The following is an 11,725-nucleotide window of genomic DNA, read 5'->3' on the forward strand; positions in this document are numbered from 1 at the left end:
GGAATTCTAGATTATCAGTTATTTTCTTTTGGCAACTTAAGGATGTCATTCCATCATTCCTGTTCTGTGACCAACTGTTTTATTGTCATTTGTGTGAAGGCAATTTGTCCCCTTCTCCCAGCTGCTTTTAAGATTTTCTCTTTGACTGGTTTTCAGCAGTGTTACTGCCCTGTCCATATACAAGGTTTTCTTTGTAGTTATTTTGCTTGGAGTCTGTAGATGTTCTTAAATCTGTGGATTAGTATCTTTCATTAGTTTTGTAAAATTCTTGGCCTTTATCTTATCAGATATTGCTTCTACCATATTCCATCTCTCCCTCTCTGGGATTCCAATTATGTTCGTATTAGACCTGTTTCATCATGACTCGCATTCTATTTGTATAATCTTTTCAGTATTCTTCTGTCTTTTTGCTCTTCAAGCTTCAGGCAAGATATTTTCTTTTCTTTTTTTTCTTTTTCTTTTTTTTGAGACAGAGTCTCACTTTGTTGCCCAGGCTGGAGTGCAGTGGCACGATCTTGTCTCACTGCAACCTGTGCCTCTCAGGTTCAAGCGATTCTCCTGCCTCAACCTCCTGAGTAGCTGGGTTTAAAGGCATGCACCACCACACCCAGCTAATTTTTGTACTTTTAGTAGAAACTAGGTTTCACCGTGTTGGCCAAGCTGGTCTCAAACTCCTGACCTCAAGTGATCCATCCACCTTGGCTTCCCAAAGTGTTGAGATTACAGGTGTGAGCTACCGCGCCCAGCCCAGGCAAGATATTTTCTACTGCTTCTGTCATCAGTTACACCAGATTTCTCTTCTGCTGTGTCTAGATTGCTGTTATTGAATTCTTAATTTCGGTTGTTACATGTTTTTAAATTCTAGAACTTCCATTTTGATTATTAAAAAAAAAATAGGTTCTGTTCTTTGGTACAATTTTCTGTCTTGTCTTCTTGACATAGTAACCATAATTATTTTAGCATCTGTACCTGATAATGCCAATAACTAAATCATTTGTGAGTTTGTTTCTATTCTTTTTTTTCAGTTGGTCTTGTTTATTAAGTCTGGTAGTTTTTAAATGAATGCTTATCTTTATATATTAAAAGTTTTAGAATCTCTGGATTATTTCATTTTTCTCCAGAGAGATTTTACCTTACCCTCTGATGGCCGCAAAGAGTAGTGGCTGACTCAAGGCTGTGCTGCAATTTTAAGCCTCCTTTGATCTCTGGTTTATCTCAGTTCTTACAGTGTAGTATCTCAGGGATCCCAATACAGACCTTGTTTTATCTAGAACCTTTCTTCTCTGGTGGTCACTGAATACCAATTTTTGTCTCTTGTACATCTTGAGACTACCAAAACTTCTGTCTGCTTTTCAGGAGCATTCTTCTTAGCTTCTTGTCCTCTTGTTCTACACAAATGAGTGTCAGACTTACCTTTTTTTTCCACCTCTTTTCTCACCAAGACTTGGCCTTTCTTTCTTTACCTGAGTTTTCCAAATAATATAGTATAACACAGTATTTCTTTCTTATAAAAGCTCTTTCTCTCACTCTTCTTAAGATTTCACCTCAGAATATGTGTTAGTTTAAAATTCCAGATGCACTTTTAAAATGTCTTTTTTAAAAAATCCACAGTGAAAATGTACATTATTTTCTTATTTTTCTTCCTTTTTAGGTCCTCAAGTTCTGGCTGCATTGGCAGCTAAAAACTTTAATTTTTATCTCACCAGTCCTCCAAGACTGCCAGAGACTCTTGGATTCTCTACTTCCTGGCAGCAACTATATCCCCTAATTCTCAGCCTTTTGCTTTGTGCCAAGAATAAGAATGGTAGATTCCCTCAGAGTTACAGTTTGGAGAATTTTGGATTACTTCCCTGTGGTTTCCTTCTCTCTAGGATCTTAGCCTTTCATTACTTGATTGTTTTGGTACCTTCAGATTTATTTTATTGGGCTTTCTAGTTGTTCTTGGTGGGAACATTGCTATGCCCAAAGCTTCTCTGGCATAACCAGAAGCTATGGTTAAATCTTAGTGTTTTAGTCATTTTATTTTAAAGTGTTGATGAACAAGTAATGCATGAACACAATAAAATTTATACAAACAATAATAAAAAGTCACTTTTCCTCCTGTGTTCCAGTCTTATAGTCTTTTCCTTTGGAGGCAAAATTGCAGTTTATTATGTATCTATATATATATCATGTATACATATGTACAAGAATACAGTCTGAATAATATCCAATAATATCCAAAAGAAAGGAAATCAATATATTGAAAAGATAATCTGCGCTTCCATGTTTATTGCAGTACTACTTTACAGTAGCTAAAATATGGAATCGATCCAAGTGCCCATCAGTGGATTAAGGGATAAAGAAAATATGGTATATATACATGATGCAATATTATTCATTCATAAAAAAGAATGAAATCCTGTCATTGCAGCAACATGGGTGGAACTGGAGATCATTATGTTAAGTGAAATAAGAGCGACACAGAAGACAAATTTTACATGTTCTCACTCATATGTGGGAGCTAAAAAAAATAGCTTTGATGAAGTAGATAAGAATTGATAGAATATAATTGATGAAGTACATAAGAATACATAAGTATACATGATATATGTATATCCTTCTTGTTATATTTCAAGTTTTATTTATAAAATATTTCAAACATGCTGAAAAGAATAGAGGATATAATAAAAATTTTTCTACCCACAACTCAGGTTTAAGAAAATGTTAACAGTTTACCATATTTAGATTCTTTTTTTTGGGGGGGTGGGGGAATAAAATGGTGTAATACGCTTGAATCCCTATTTTAAAAATCTATTTTATTTAACAATTCTTTTTTCTATTTAGTTTGGTTTTCAGGATTTATCCATGTTTATATGTGTAGATCTCCCTTGTTCATTTTAGTTCATATATGGCATTCTTTTAATTACTCCCCTGCCAACCCCCATTAATTTTGTTGTTATTTGGTTTTGCTTACGTAAATCTGAACGTATTGTACTCTATATTCTAGACTTTATATTTCTTACAAAACCTCTTTATGTTTAAAGTATGTGATACCAAGAAAATTTACTTTATATACCCTCTCAATTTGATGGAAAACTAAACAGAAAACATATTTGGGGACAAGTGTATGAGAGTCTTTGATGTCATGGTGATACAGTGAGGCTTGTGTAGAACATTTTGGTGAATTCCAGATATATTGCAAATCTTTGATATACTACCTTTGGCATGTCCCAAGGTTTATAAATAGTGCATTTAGGAAAAATTACAAATTACCCTGACTCCTGTTTCTTTACCTTAGTACTTCCAATATAATATAACATAGCATAATATGTAATGTAAATATTTCTCCTTAAGATTTTTTTTCTCTCATTCTTCATAAGACTTCACTTAACAGAATGTCTGTTAAATTAGCTTAAATAATTTAACTTCAAACAAGCTTTTTTTCTTTCTTTTTATTTAAAATTTTAGGTACATTACAAATGGCAATGTATGTTAGTCTCTTATTTTTCTTCCTTTTTTAGGTCTGCAATATTTTGATAGCATTGTAATCAAGATTTATTGATTCATTTTATGTGCTTTAACACTTTTCTAAGTATTATTGTGGATATTAATGGAATATAAGACATTACCTTGGCCCACATGGAGGTTAAAATTTAATTGAAAAGAAATAAACTGATCATTAGATCACTAACTGAAGTGCTAATGATGTGAAGTGAGATTTGGAGTGGACCATAAAGGATGGTGAATATTTGATTTTGGAAAGCAAAGAGGGGAAGATCTTTACGATTCCAGATAGGTGAAGCGTGAAGAGTTTCACCATTATGCAGCTGAGGGTACACATTTGCGATAATGGGAAATTAAGTGAAGTAGCAGCAGAGGGTCATCAGTAGTCCAGGAAGATTAGAATTGATGAAGTAGACCGTGAGATGCCCAGGAAGATTAGAATTGATGAAGTAGACCGTGAGATGCCCATATCAATTGTAAGTGAGAGGATGCAATCAGTATTTTAGGAAGCTGAGTGGATCAGAGCAAGAAGAAGGAGGTCAACTAGAAAGCTTTTATGGAAATTTGGGAAACTCAACTTAGATGTAGCCTTCCAAAAAATGCCTGTGCACTTTGGCACAGTAATTGCTATACTAAGGCTTCTGGGAAAACACTTCAAAATGTATGGTGTCTGAAGGGACAGAGAACTGGATCAAAGCAACATTTTAAAGTAACTTTTTTTTTTTTTTTTTCATGTGTTTTTGCCTCCTGGCACCTTTTCCCTCCAAATCCCAGTGAGTCCAGTGGTGGGGAATTTTTCTGCAGTCTGCAACATGAGAACCCAGGGTGGTTGGGTTCCCATGACTTGGAATATCTGGGAGCTCTTAGAGTAGGCACAGATCCTTTTTTTATTTTTTGTAGAAATGAGATCTTGCTTTGTTGCCCAAGCTGGTCTCGAACGCCTGACCTCTAGTGATCCTCCTACCTCGGTCCCCCAAAATGCTGGGACTACAAGCGTGAGCCACTGTCCCAAACCAAAGCACAGATGCTTAATCAGAGTATCCCATGGAACTCTGAGGGGGTTCATAGATAAGCTTCTGGGTTTATGAATTTTCTGAAATTATATTTTAAATTTTGGATTATGTACATTTTCTAGACAAGAGTTTCAGATTCTGAAAGAAGTCTCTGACCTTCCCCCTCCCAAATTAATAATTACTGCTTAAAAGATTTACTTTGTACAAGTCTCAGTCCTATCTCTTCAGAGACTGCTTGAGCCGAGTAGAAAGAAGATAAGTGATTATATTATGTTGACCCGTGTGCAATTGCCAATATTTAATTTAGTAGTTTTTGGCCTATGAAACATCAGTGTCATGTGATCCAACCTAATATAGCCTTAAATAACTTTGCATGCATTTTTAAAATGTAAAGGCATTCATTTTAGACATGTAGGTTTTAGTTAAGCAGCATATATTCAAATTTGAATTTAAATGTATTGATTTATTTCATTAAGGCAATTAAATTCTGGTTATATTTCCTCAATTTCTACATTCCATAAACTTAATGACTTTTGTTTTATATAGTTTCGGGTTATGCAGTATTTTTTAGGAGTATTTCTCTTGTGTATTTAACGTTTCTACTGTGGTAAAACAGGACAGGGAAATGGTGGAAAGAGAAATGAAAGAGGAACGAAGAAGGTATGCGATATAGTATAAAAATAGCAAATGGGTTCAAATTATTCATTAACTTCCAATGATGGTTAGGCTCTGCCTGGAGCTCTTTGATAATGAGCATTCTCAGGCCGTGTTTGGCTCAGGGATAAAAAGTACATTGATGGATCTGTCCTCAATCATGTGAAGTCTGTCGTGAGCACAGGACAACTGAGTGGCAGAGCTCATGCCATACATTTGGTGTTCTGTTAATTTCTTCCATTTAATCAGAATTTCTTTGTTAGCCAGAGTATTACATTTCTTCAGAATGATGGATTATTTGACTTTCATAAATGTAGTTTGGCATTTGAAACTTTGAGTCAAGAAAACCAAATTTAACTGTAAGCTATTTCTAGAAGACTTCAGAGAACCTACAGCAATACAATTCGGGTTTTTTTCTTTGATTTTTGTTTTGTTTTGTTTGTTGTTTTGTAATTTTCACTGTCTTTTTTAATTAAGGGAAAGAAAATAAATATATACTTGGAATGAGGAAACCCTTTAAACCTATTCTTTTTTTTTTTTTATAGACTGCTTTCTGATTCCAAACAGTTCAATATTTTAAGAAAAGCAAGATCTTATATAAAACACAGAAAGTTTGACGAAGTGGTAAGTATACTGGCCTTATAGACATAAATAGCTGATTATCATTTTGGGGATGGGGAGGAGAAAAATATGGCAATTGAGAGCAAAGTAGACAGGCCAGGGAGCTTTCTTGAGCCCTCAAGGAAGGATTGCATCTCCTGAGTAGCTGCTTTAGCAATGGACATATCTCTCTTTTTTCAGCTAATATTATGGGTAAAAAAAATTTTTTTTGAGATGGAGTTACTGTCGCCCAGGCTGGAGTGCAGTGGCGCAGTCTCGGCTCACTGCAAGCTCCGCCTCCCAGGTTCAAGCAATCCTCCTACCTCAGCCTCCTGAGTAGCTGGGATTACAGGCATGCGCTACGACGCCCAACTAGTTTTTGTATATTTAGTAGAGATGGGGTTTTGTCATGTTGGCCAGTCTGGTCTCAAACTTCTGACATCAGGTGATCCATCTGCCTTGGCTTCCCAAAGTGCTGGGATTACAGACGTGAGCCACCGCACCCAGCCCACATTTTTTTAGGTTAGCATTAGAAATGAACTATTACCATTTTTTAAAATGAGAAAATAGATGCCAAGTTTTTGTCACCCTACTTATGTGTAATATTTTAGAACACTATATGTTTGCCACTCAGAATTATCTATACATTATTAAAAGTCTAATGATTCATACTGAAACTTGGACTCTTCCAAACTCCTATCTCACTATGTTTTTCATTAATTTTTCTTTGTTAAATGGTCATTTAATTTTAAAGTAGAAAAGAATTCTGTTTTCATTTCTAAAATTGCCTAAATAATTGCCAATTCATGCATTTCTAATGCTTTTTTTGATGGTTTTAAAATGATAAGCTATTCTTCTCCTATAAAATATTAAACTACTTAATGATGTTTTATAACTGATTTGAGTATTCTCATATGAGAAAGTAAAAAATATAAATATGGCCATCATCATTGTTTGGCATCTACATTAGAGAGCTTTCATTTCTTTTATGAGTTATCTGAAGATCATTTCCACAAACATACATATACAACACAAATAGTTTACATTTAAAATGCCCTTTCTTACTAAGATTAAAAAGTTCATTTTATTCCGAATTTTTCTCATACTTTAAAAGAAGATCCTCGAACAATTAAAATCTATTCTTAATCCATCATCTACAGTTATTCACTAATTTTAATACAACAGTTTGGCTGTTAGGAATTTAAAAGTTTCCTTTCTTTAAAATGTAGGTTTTCTTATTCTTTCTGTTAGTAAGTTATATATGTTTTTTCTCCATAGGTCTCCCTTTGCAAGGAGCTAATTCATCTAGCGTTGAAAGGATTGTCCTATTATCACACATATGACAGATTCTTTTTGGGCATCAATGTTGTTATTGGTTTTGTGGGATGGATATCTTATGCTTCTTTGTTGATCATCAAGTCTCATTCCAACCTTATAAAAGGTGTTAGTAAAGAAGTTAAGGTACGTTTAGAAAATGTGAAGATTCAGATGATGATATAAAATCACTAGTACTGAATCCAGTGTAATGAGTTTATAGGATGTGCAAGTCCTTGTTCTAAGATAACTCTTGTTTATCTTTCATTTGCTTTTATTGTATTGGATTTTTCCTCAGTTATCTCTGTTTCTTCAGTTGAGAAAAAGATATATTGATAATAATGATCCTATAACTTAAGAAAGCTATAAAGATAGAGGTGTAAGTAATTTAAGTGCTCCTATGTTATTAATGGTGTTGATCTTCTGTTTTATTTTATAACTAGCATTTTATAAGTATTCCATATCTTTCTAGTACAAGTGGTCAGAAAACTACTTCAAAACAATGTATTTAATTTTATCTGATATTAAAAGTTTAGGAGCTAAAAAGCAATAAAATTATTTGCTCATAGTGTTTCTTCTTAAATGATGTATACATTTTTAAATTACTCTTGCCTTCTTTTAACTTTCTGAAGTTTCTCAAAATGCAGATTTCTAGACCTTTCCATGTATTCTAATTTTAAGAATTTGTTCCTACTTTATGCTTTCAGTGAAAAAATAAAAATTAAAAAAATCTCTTTAATGATACTTCATATTGCTGAGACAATGTAACAGTACATATATGGTTTTGCTACATTAAAACACTTTACTCTTTTAAAATATATTTCTAACTATCATTTACCAGGGAGAATATGCCTCTTTCATTTCCTTTGCTTCGTTCTCTTTGATGATTATTACCATGTTCAAGTTCTCTAAAAAGTAATATATCCTGGTGGTGTATTTTTATAATAGTCTGCAGATATTTCCAGTGGTAACTTTTCCAATTTTATATTTTATTATTCTGTAATGGAAGTAAGGCCATTAGTGTTTATTATAATTTTGTATAATGCTTTAATGTATCTTAAATAATTTCCCCCAAGTAATTTTAATTATTTGAGTGTATGTGAAATTGGCTGAAATGGGAATTATATCTAGGCATTCTTAGAACTCATAACAGTGCTAGTAGTAGATATAATTTATGTTTACAAAAAAGGAAGCTGAAGCTGAGGAGGATTAAGTTACTTATTAAAGGCGACTCAGCTAGCATGTGAGGGACTGAGACTTCAATCCAGAGCAGTCTTGGGCCAGAGATTGCCTTTTCATGTTTATCCTGATATTCAGTTTATTGAGAAAAAATATGTTTTTATATTGACATGTTAACAAGATTTCATAGCTGACAGTTCTTTATTCATTAATCTGATAATACAGCCAATATTTAATTGAGTGTATGGTACAATGCTAGATGCTGGCAAGGGTGTCCAATCTTTTAACTACCCTAAGCCACATTGGAAAAAGAATTGTCCTGGGCCACACATAAAATACACTAGTAATAGCTGATGAGCTTTAAAAAAATTTACAAAATACCTCATAATGTTCTAAGAAAGCTTATGAATTTGTGTTGGCACCACATTCAAAGCTGTCCTGGGCTACACATGGCCTGTGGGCTGCAGACTGGACAAGCTTGCTGTATAGGCTATAAAAGAAATATAAGATTCAGAATCTGCCATCAAGGAGTTTAGAATTTAATAAAGTAGGTAAGAGATGTACACATATGACCACCTTACCAGGCATAGGTCACTGTATCTATACTCGACTACAAAAGAAAACTTGATGATGTGTTAAGTGTTTGGGATGATAAAAAGACTATCACATTTTAAATATGAGAGCTGACTTTAGGGTGTCAATAACAGGAAAAAGTAAGTCTTGGTGGGAGTTTAACAGTCAGAATCTAGGGAGAGGTTGAGAATTAAAGCAAATTGAATGATATGAACAGAGGCAGATTTGGGAAGATGTACTATTATGCTGGGATAATAGTAATACGTATTGAGCCCCACTGTTCCGGGACTGCCCTGGGTGCTTTACATAAGTTATTTAGTTAGGCTTAACACTACCCTAAATATTGGTGGTTATGATTCTCATAATACAGATGGAAGGATTTAGGCTCAGAAAGATTACATGTTTTCCACAAGGACACATGGGTTTTAAATGACAGAACCCACATTTTCTGATACTTGAATTCTTTCTCTTTCTACGCCATGCTTCCTTCAAAATAAATAGCTCACTTTGTGCAGAATGTGGGAGGTTTGTTCGAGGGACTGATAAGAAATAATACAATATAGATTAGGCTGAAGTAATCAAAGGCTTCAAATGCTGGACTATAGCATTTATACTTTATTTAGTGACGAGTTGGTACGTCAATTAATAAAAACCAGAGAAATAGAACCAGGAGGCAATATATATTAAGAGATGTAGTATAAGAAATTGGCTTATGTGATTGTGGGGCCTAGTTAGGCAAGTCCTAAGTTCACAGGTCAGGCTGTCAGGAAAGGCAGACTGAACTCGCCAGCAGGAGCTGAAGCTGCACTCAACAGGTAAAATTTCTCCTTTAGGGAACCCGTAGTTTTGCTCTTAAAGCCTTTCAACGGATTGAATCAGGCCCACCCAGATTATCTAGGATAATCTCCTGTACTTAAAGTCCCTGACCCTTACACCATGGAGACTATCACTAGTGAATTACGTTGATGAATTCTCTTTTTTGGCAGATGATTGGGAATAGTGCATATGAGTGAATGAAGTTTCTATTCGGTGGGCAATAGAGAGAGAAGCTTAGGTAGCATGTCACGTTGGAGCTTGAATAGATAGGACATTGTTCCAAATGAAAATTAAGTCCCATACCTTATTACGGATTAAATAGGCTTTTGCAAGTTATCCAGAGAACTCAATCAACATTTATAAAATTATTCCTAAAAGGAAACATGTTCAGTATTCTGAACAAGTTACTTGCAAACAAACTTTAAGGCCATAGTCACTTTTAAGTTGAGAATTGCTTAATTGCAACAATTCCAGGTTATCTAGGTTTTTCCTTTCTAATATGCTCCTTAAATAACATATTTTTTCCTTGTCTTAATGCAGCTCTTTGATTAATTATCTAGTTGTATAACCATTGAAAGAAAGTCATAGGTTTTCTTCACTTTATAAAATCTCTTTTAAAACCTATCAATTACCATTGGTTTGGAAGTGTTTCAATGTTTTGTTTGATTTTTCAGAAACCAAGCCATCTCCTGCCATGCAGTTTTGTAGCTATTGGCATTTTAGTAGCATTTTTTCTGCTGATTCAAGCCTGTCCCTGGACATATTATGTATATGGTTTGTTGCCAGTGCCAATATGGTATGCGGTTCTAAGAGAGTAAGTAATGCATCTTGCTGCCTTATTTTTTCACTTCATTGACAGTTAAATCTGTATTTAAAATGCATTAGATTTCTATACTGTAAGTCATCAAAGATATTTATAATACTGTACTTCCAAATCTCCAATCCTTCTCACTTCATTTATAACTGATAAATGTTGGATAGGATATAAACATTATTTTAGTTATACCTTTCCCTTTTGACTTCATCTTTATTTTTCTGAAGTGGCAGTGTTCACTTATTTGTGTATCTTTTATAGAAAAAATGGAATAGAAGTAACGATTAATATTGATCATACTATGCCTAGACTAACTTGCATTTTGAACTTGTGTCATCATCTCAGATTCCAATATATCTTCATATTTGACAAAGATATTTGCATGTTTTATTTCCATACATTTTGACTCCACCTTTCCTAGCGATCTTATAGATATAGATAAATTAAACTTTGTAGTTAAACCTAATATGGTAATATTTACACACAGAAATTAGTCTATATTTTTCACATGTGCTGTGGTTTTACCTATAAGTACTTCCTCACAGGTTGTACTTAAAATAGAATGTATTGTTAACATTGTAGAAAAATTAGAAGTAAGGCTCTTTGGCCAGTTTCAAATACTTTTAATAAAACCACTAGAAGGGAGTACTAGTTCATGCTCACTGGCAGCCAGAGTCACACTGCAGATCTTATTGGTTTCTGTTTTTACACCAGTAATCTATAATTTAAACTTAGTCGTGGATATAAACGTATTTTCTGAGCAAACCAGACCCCTAAAGTCAATGAAAGAATGAGAGCCTGTTATATAATAAGGGTATCCCCCAGGTTGGCCTAACACGTGCATCTTGACACTATGCATACTTTTATTTTAATTTTTCTTAACTTTAACTTTGACTACTTCTTCCATCTTTTAAAACATGACATATTAAAAATATTTCAGAATTGGCTGGATGCGGGGGCTCACGCCTGTAATCCCAGCACTTTGGGAGGCTGAAGCAGGCAGATCACTTGAGGTCAGGAGTTCAAGACCAGCCTCACCAACATGGCAAAATGTTTCTACTAAAAATACAAAAATTAGCTGGGCGTGGTGGTATGCACCTGTAATTCCTTCTCAGGAGGCTGAGGCATGAGAATTGCTTGAATCCAGCAGGTAGAGGTTGTAGTGAGCCAAGATTGCACCATTGCACTCCAGCCAGAGTGACAGAGTGAGACTCTGTCTCCAAAAATAATAATAATAATAACTTGAAAATATCAAAAATTAATATTAATATTAAAA

At 34.2% G+C, this 11,725-nt stretch overlaps 1 protein-coding gene across 2 annotated transcripts in view; it reads left to right on the top strand.

Moving 5' to 3' along the window:
- PIGN (phosphatidylinositol glycan anchor biosynthesis, class N) overlaps nucleotides 1–11,725 on the top strand; it is a 137,454-nt gene that overhangs the window by 66,583 nt on the left and 59,146 nt on the right. For both annotated transcript variants that reach the window (XM_011964385.1, XM_011964386.1), the window contains exons 14-16: nucleotides 5,699–5,777; nucleotides 7,032–7,214; nucleotides 10,310–10,449. In XM_011964385.1, coding sequence (XP_011819775.1) covers nucleotides 5,699–5,777; nucleotides 7,032–7,214; nucleotides 10,310–10,449 — 402 coding nt within the window. The remainder of the gene's footprint in view (nucleotides 1–5,698; nucleotides 5,778–7,031; nucleotides 7,215–10,309; nucleotides 10,450–11,725) is intronic.

The sequence above is a fragment of the Mandrillus leucophaeus genome, unplaced genomic scaffold, assembly GCF_000951045.1.
Source record: "Mandrillus leucophaeus isolate KB7577 unplaced genomic scaffold, Mleu.le_1.0 Scaffold699, whole genome shotgun sequence".
In the NCBI taxonomy this organism is placed as follows: domain Eukaryota; kingdom Metazoa; phylum Chordata; class Mammalia; order Primates; family Cercopithecidae; genus Mandrillus; species Mandrillus leucophaeus.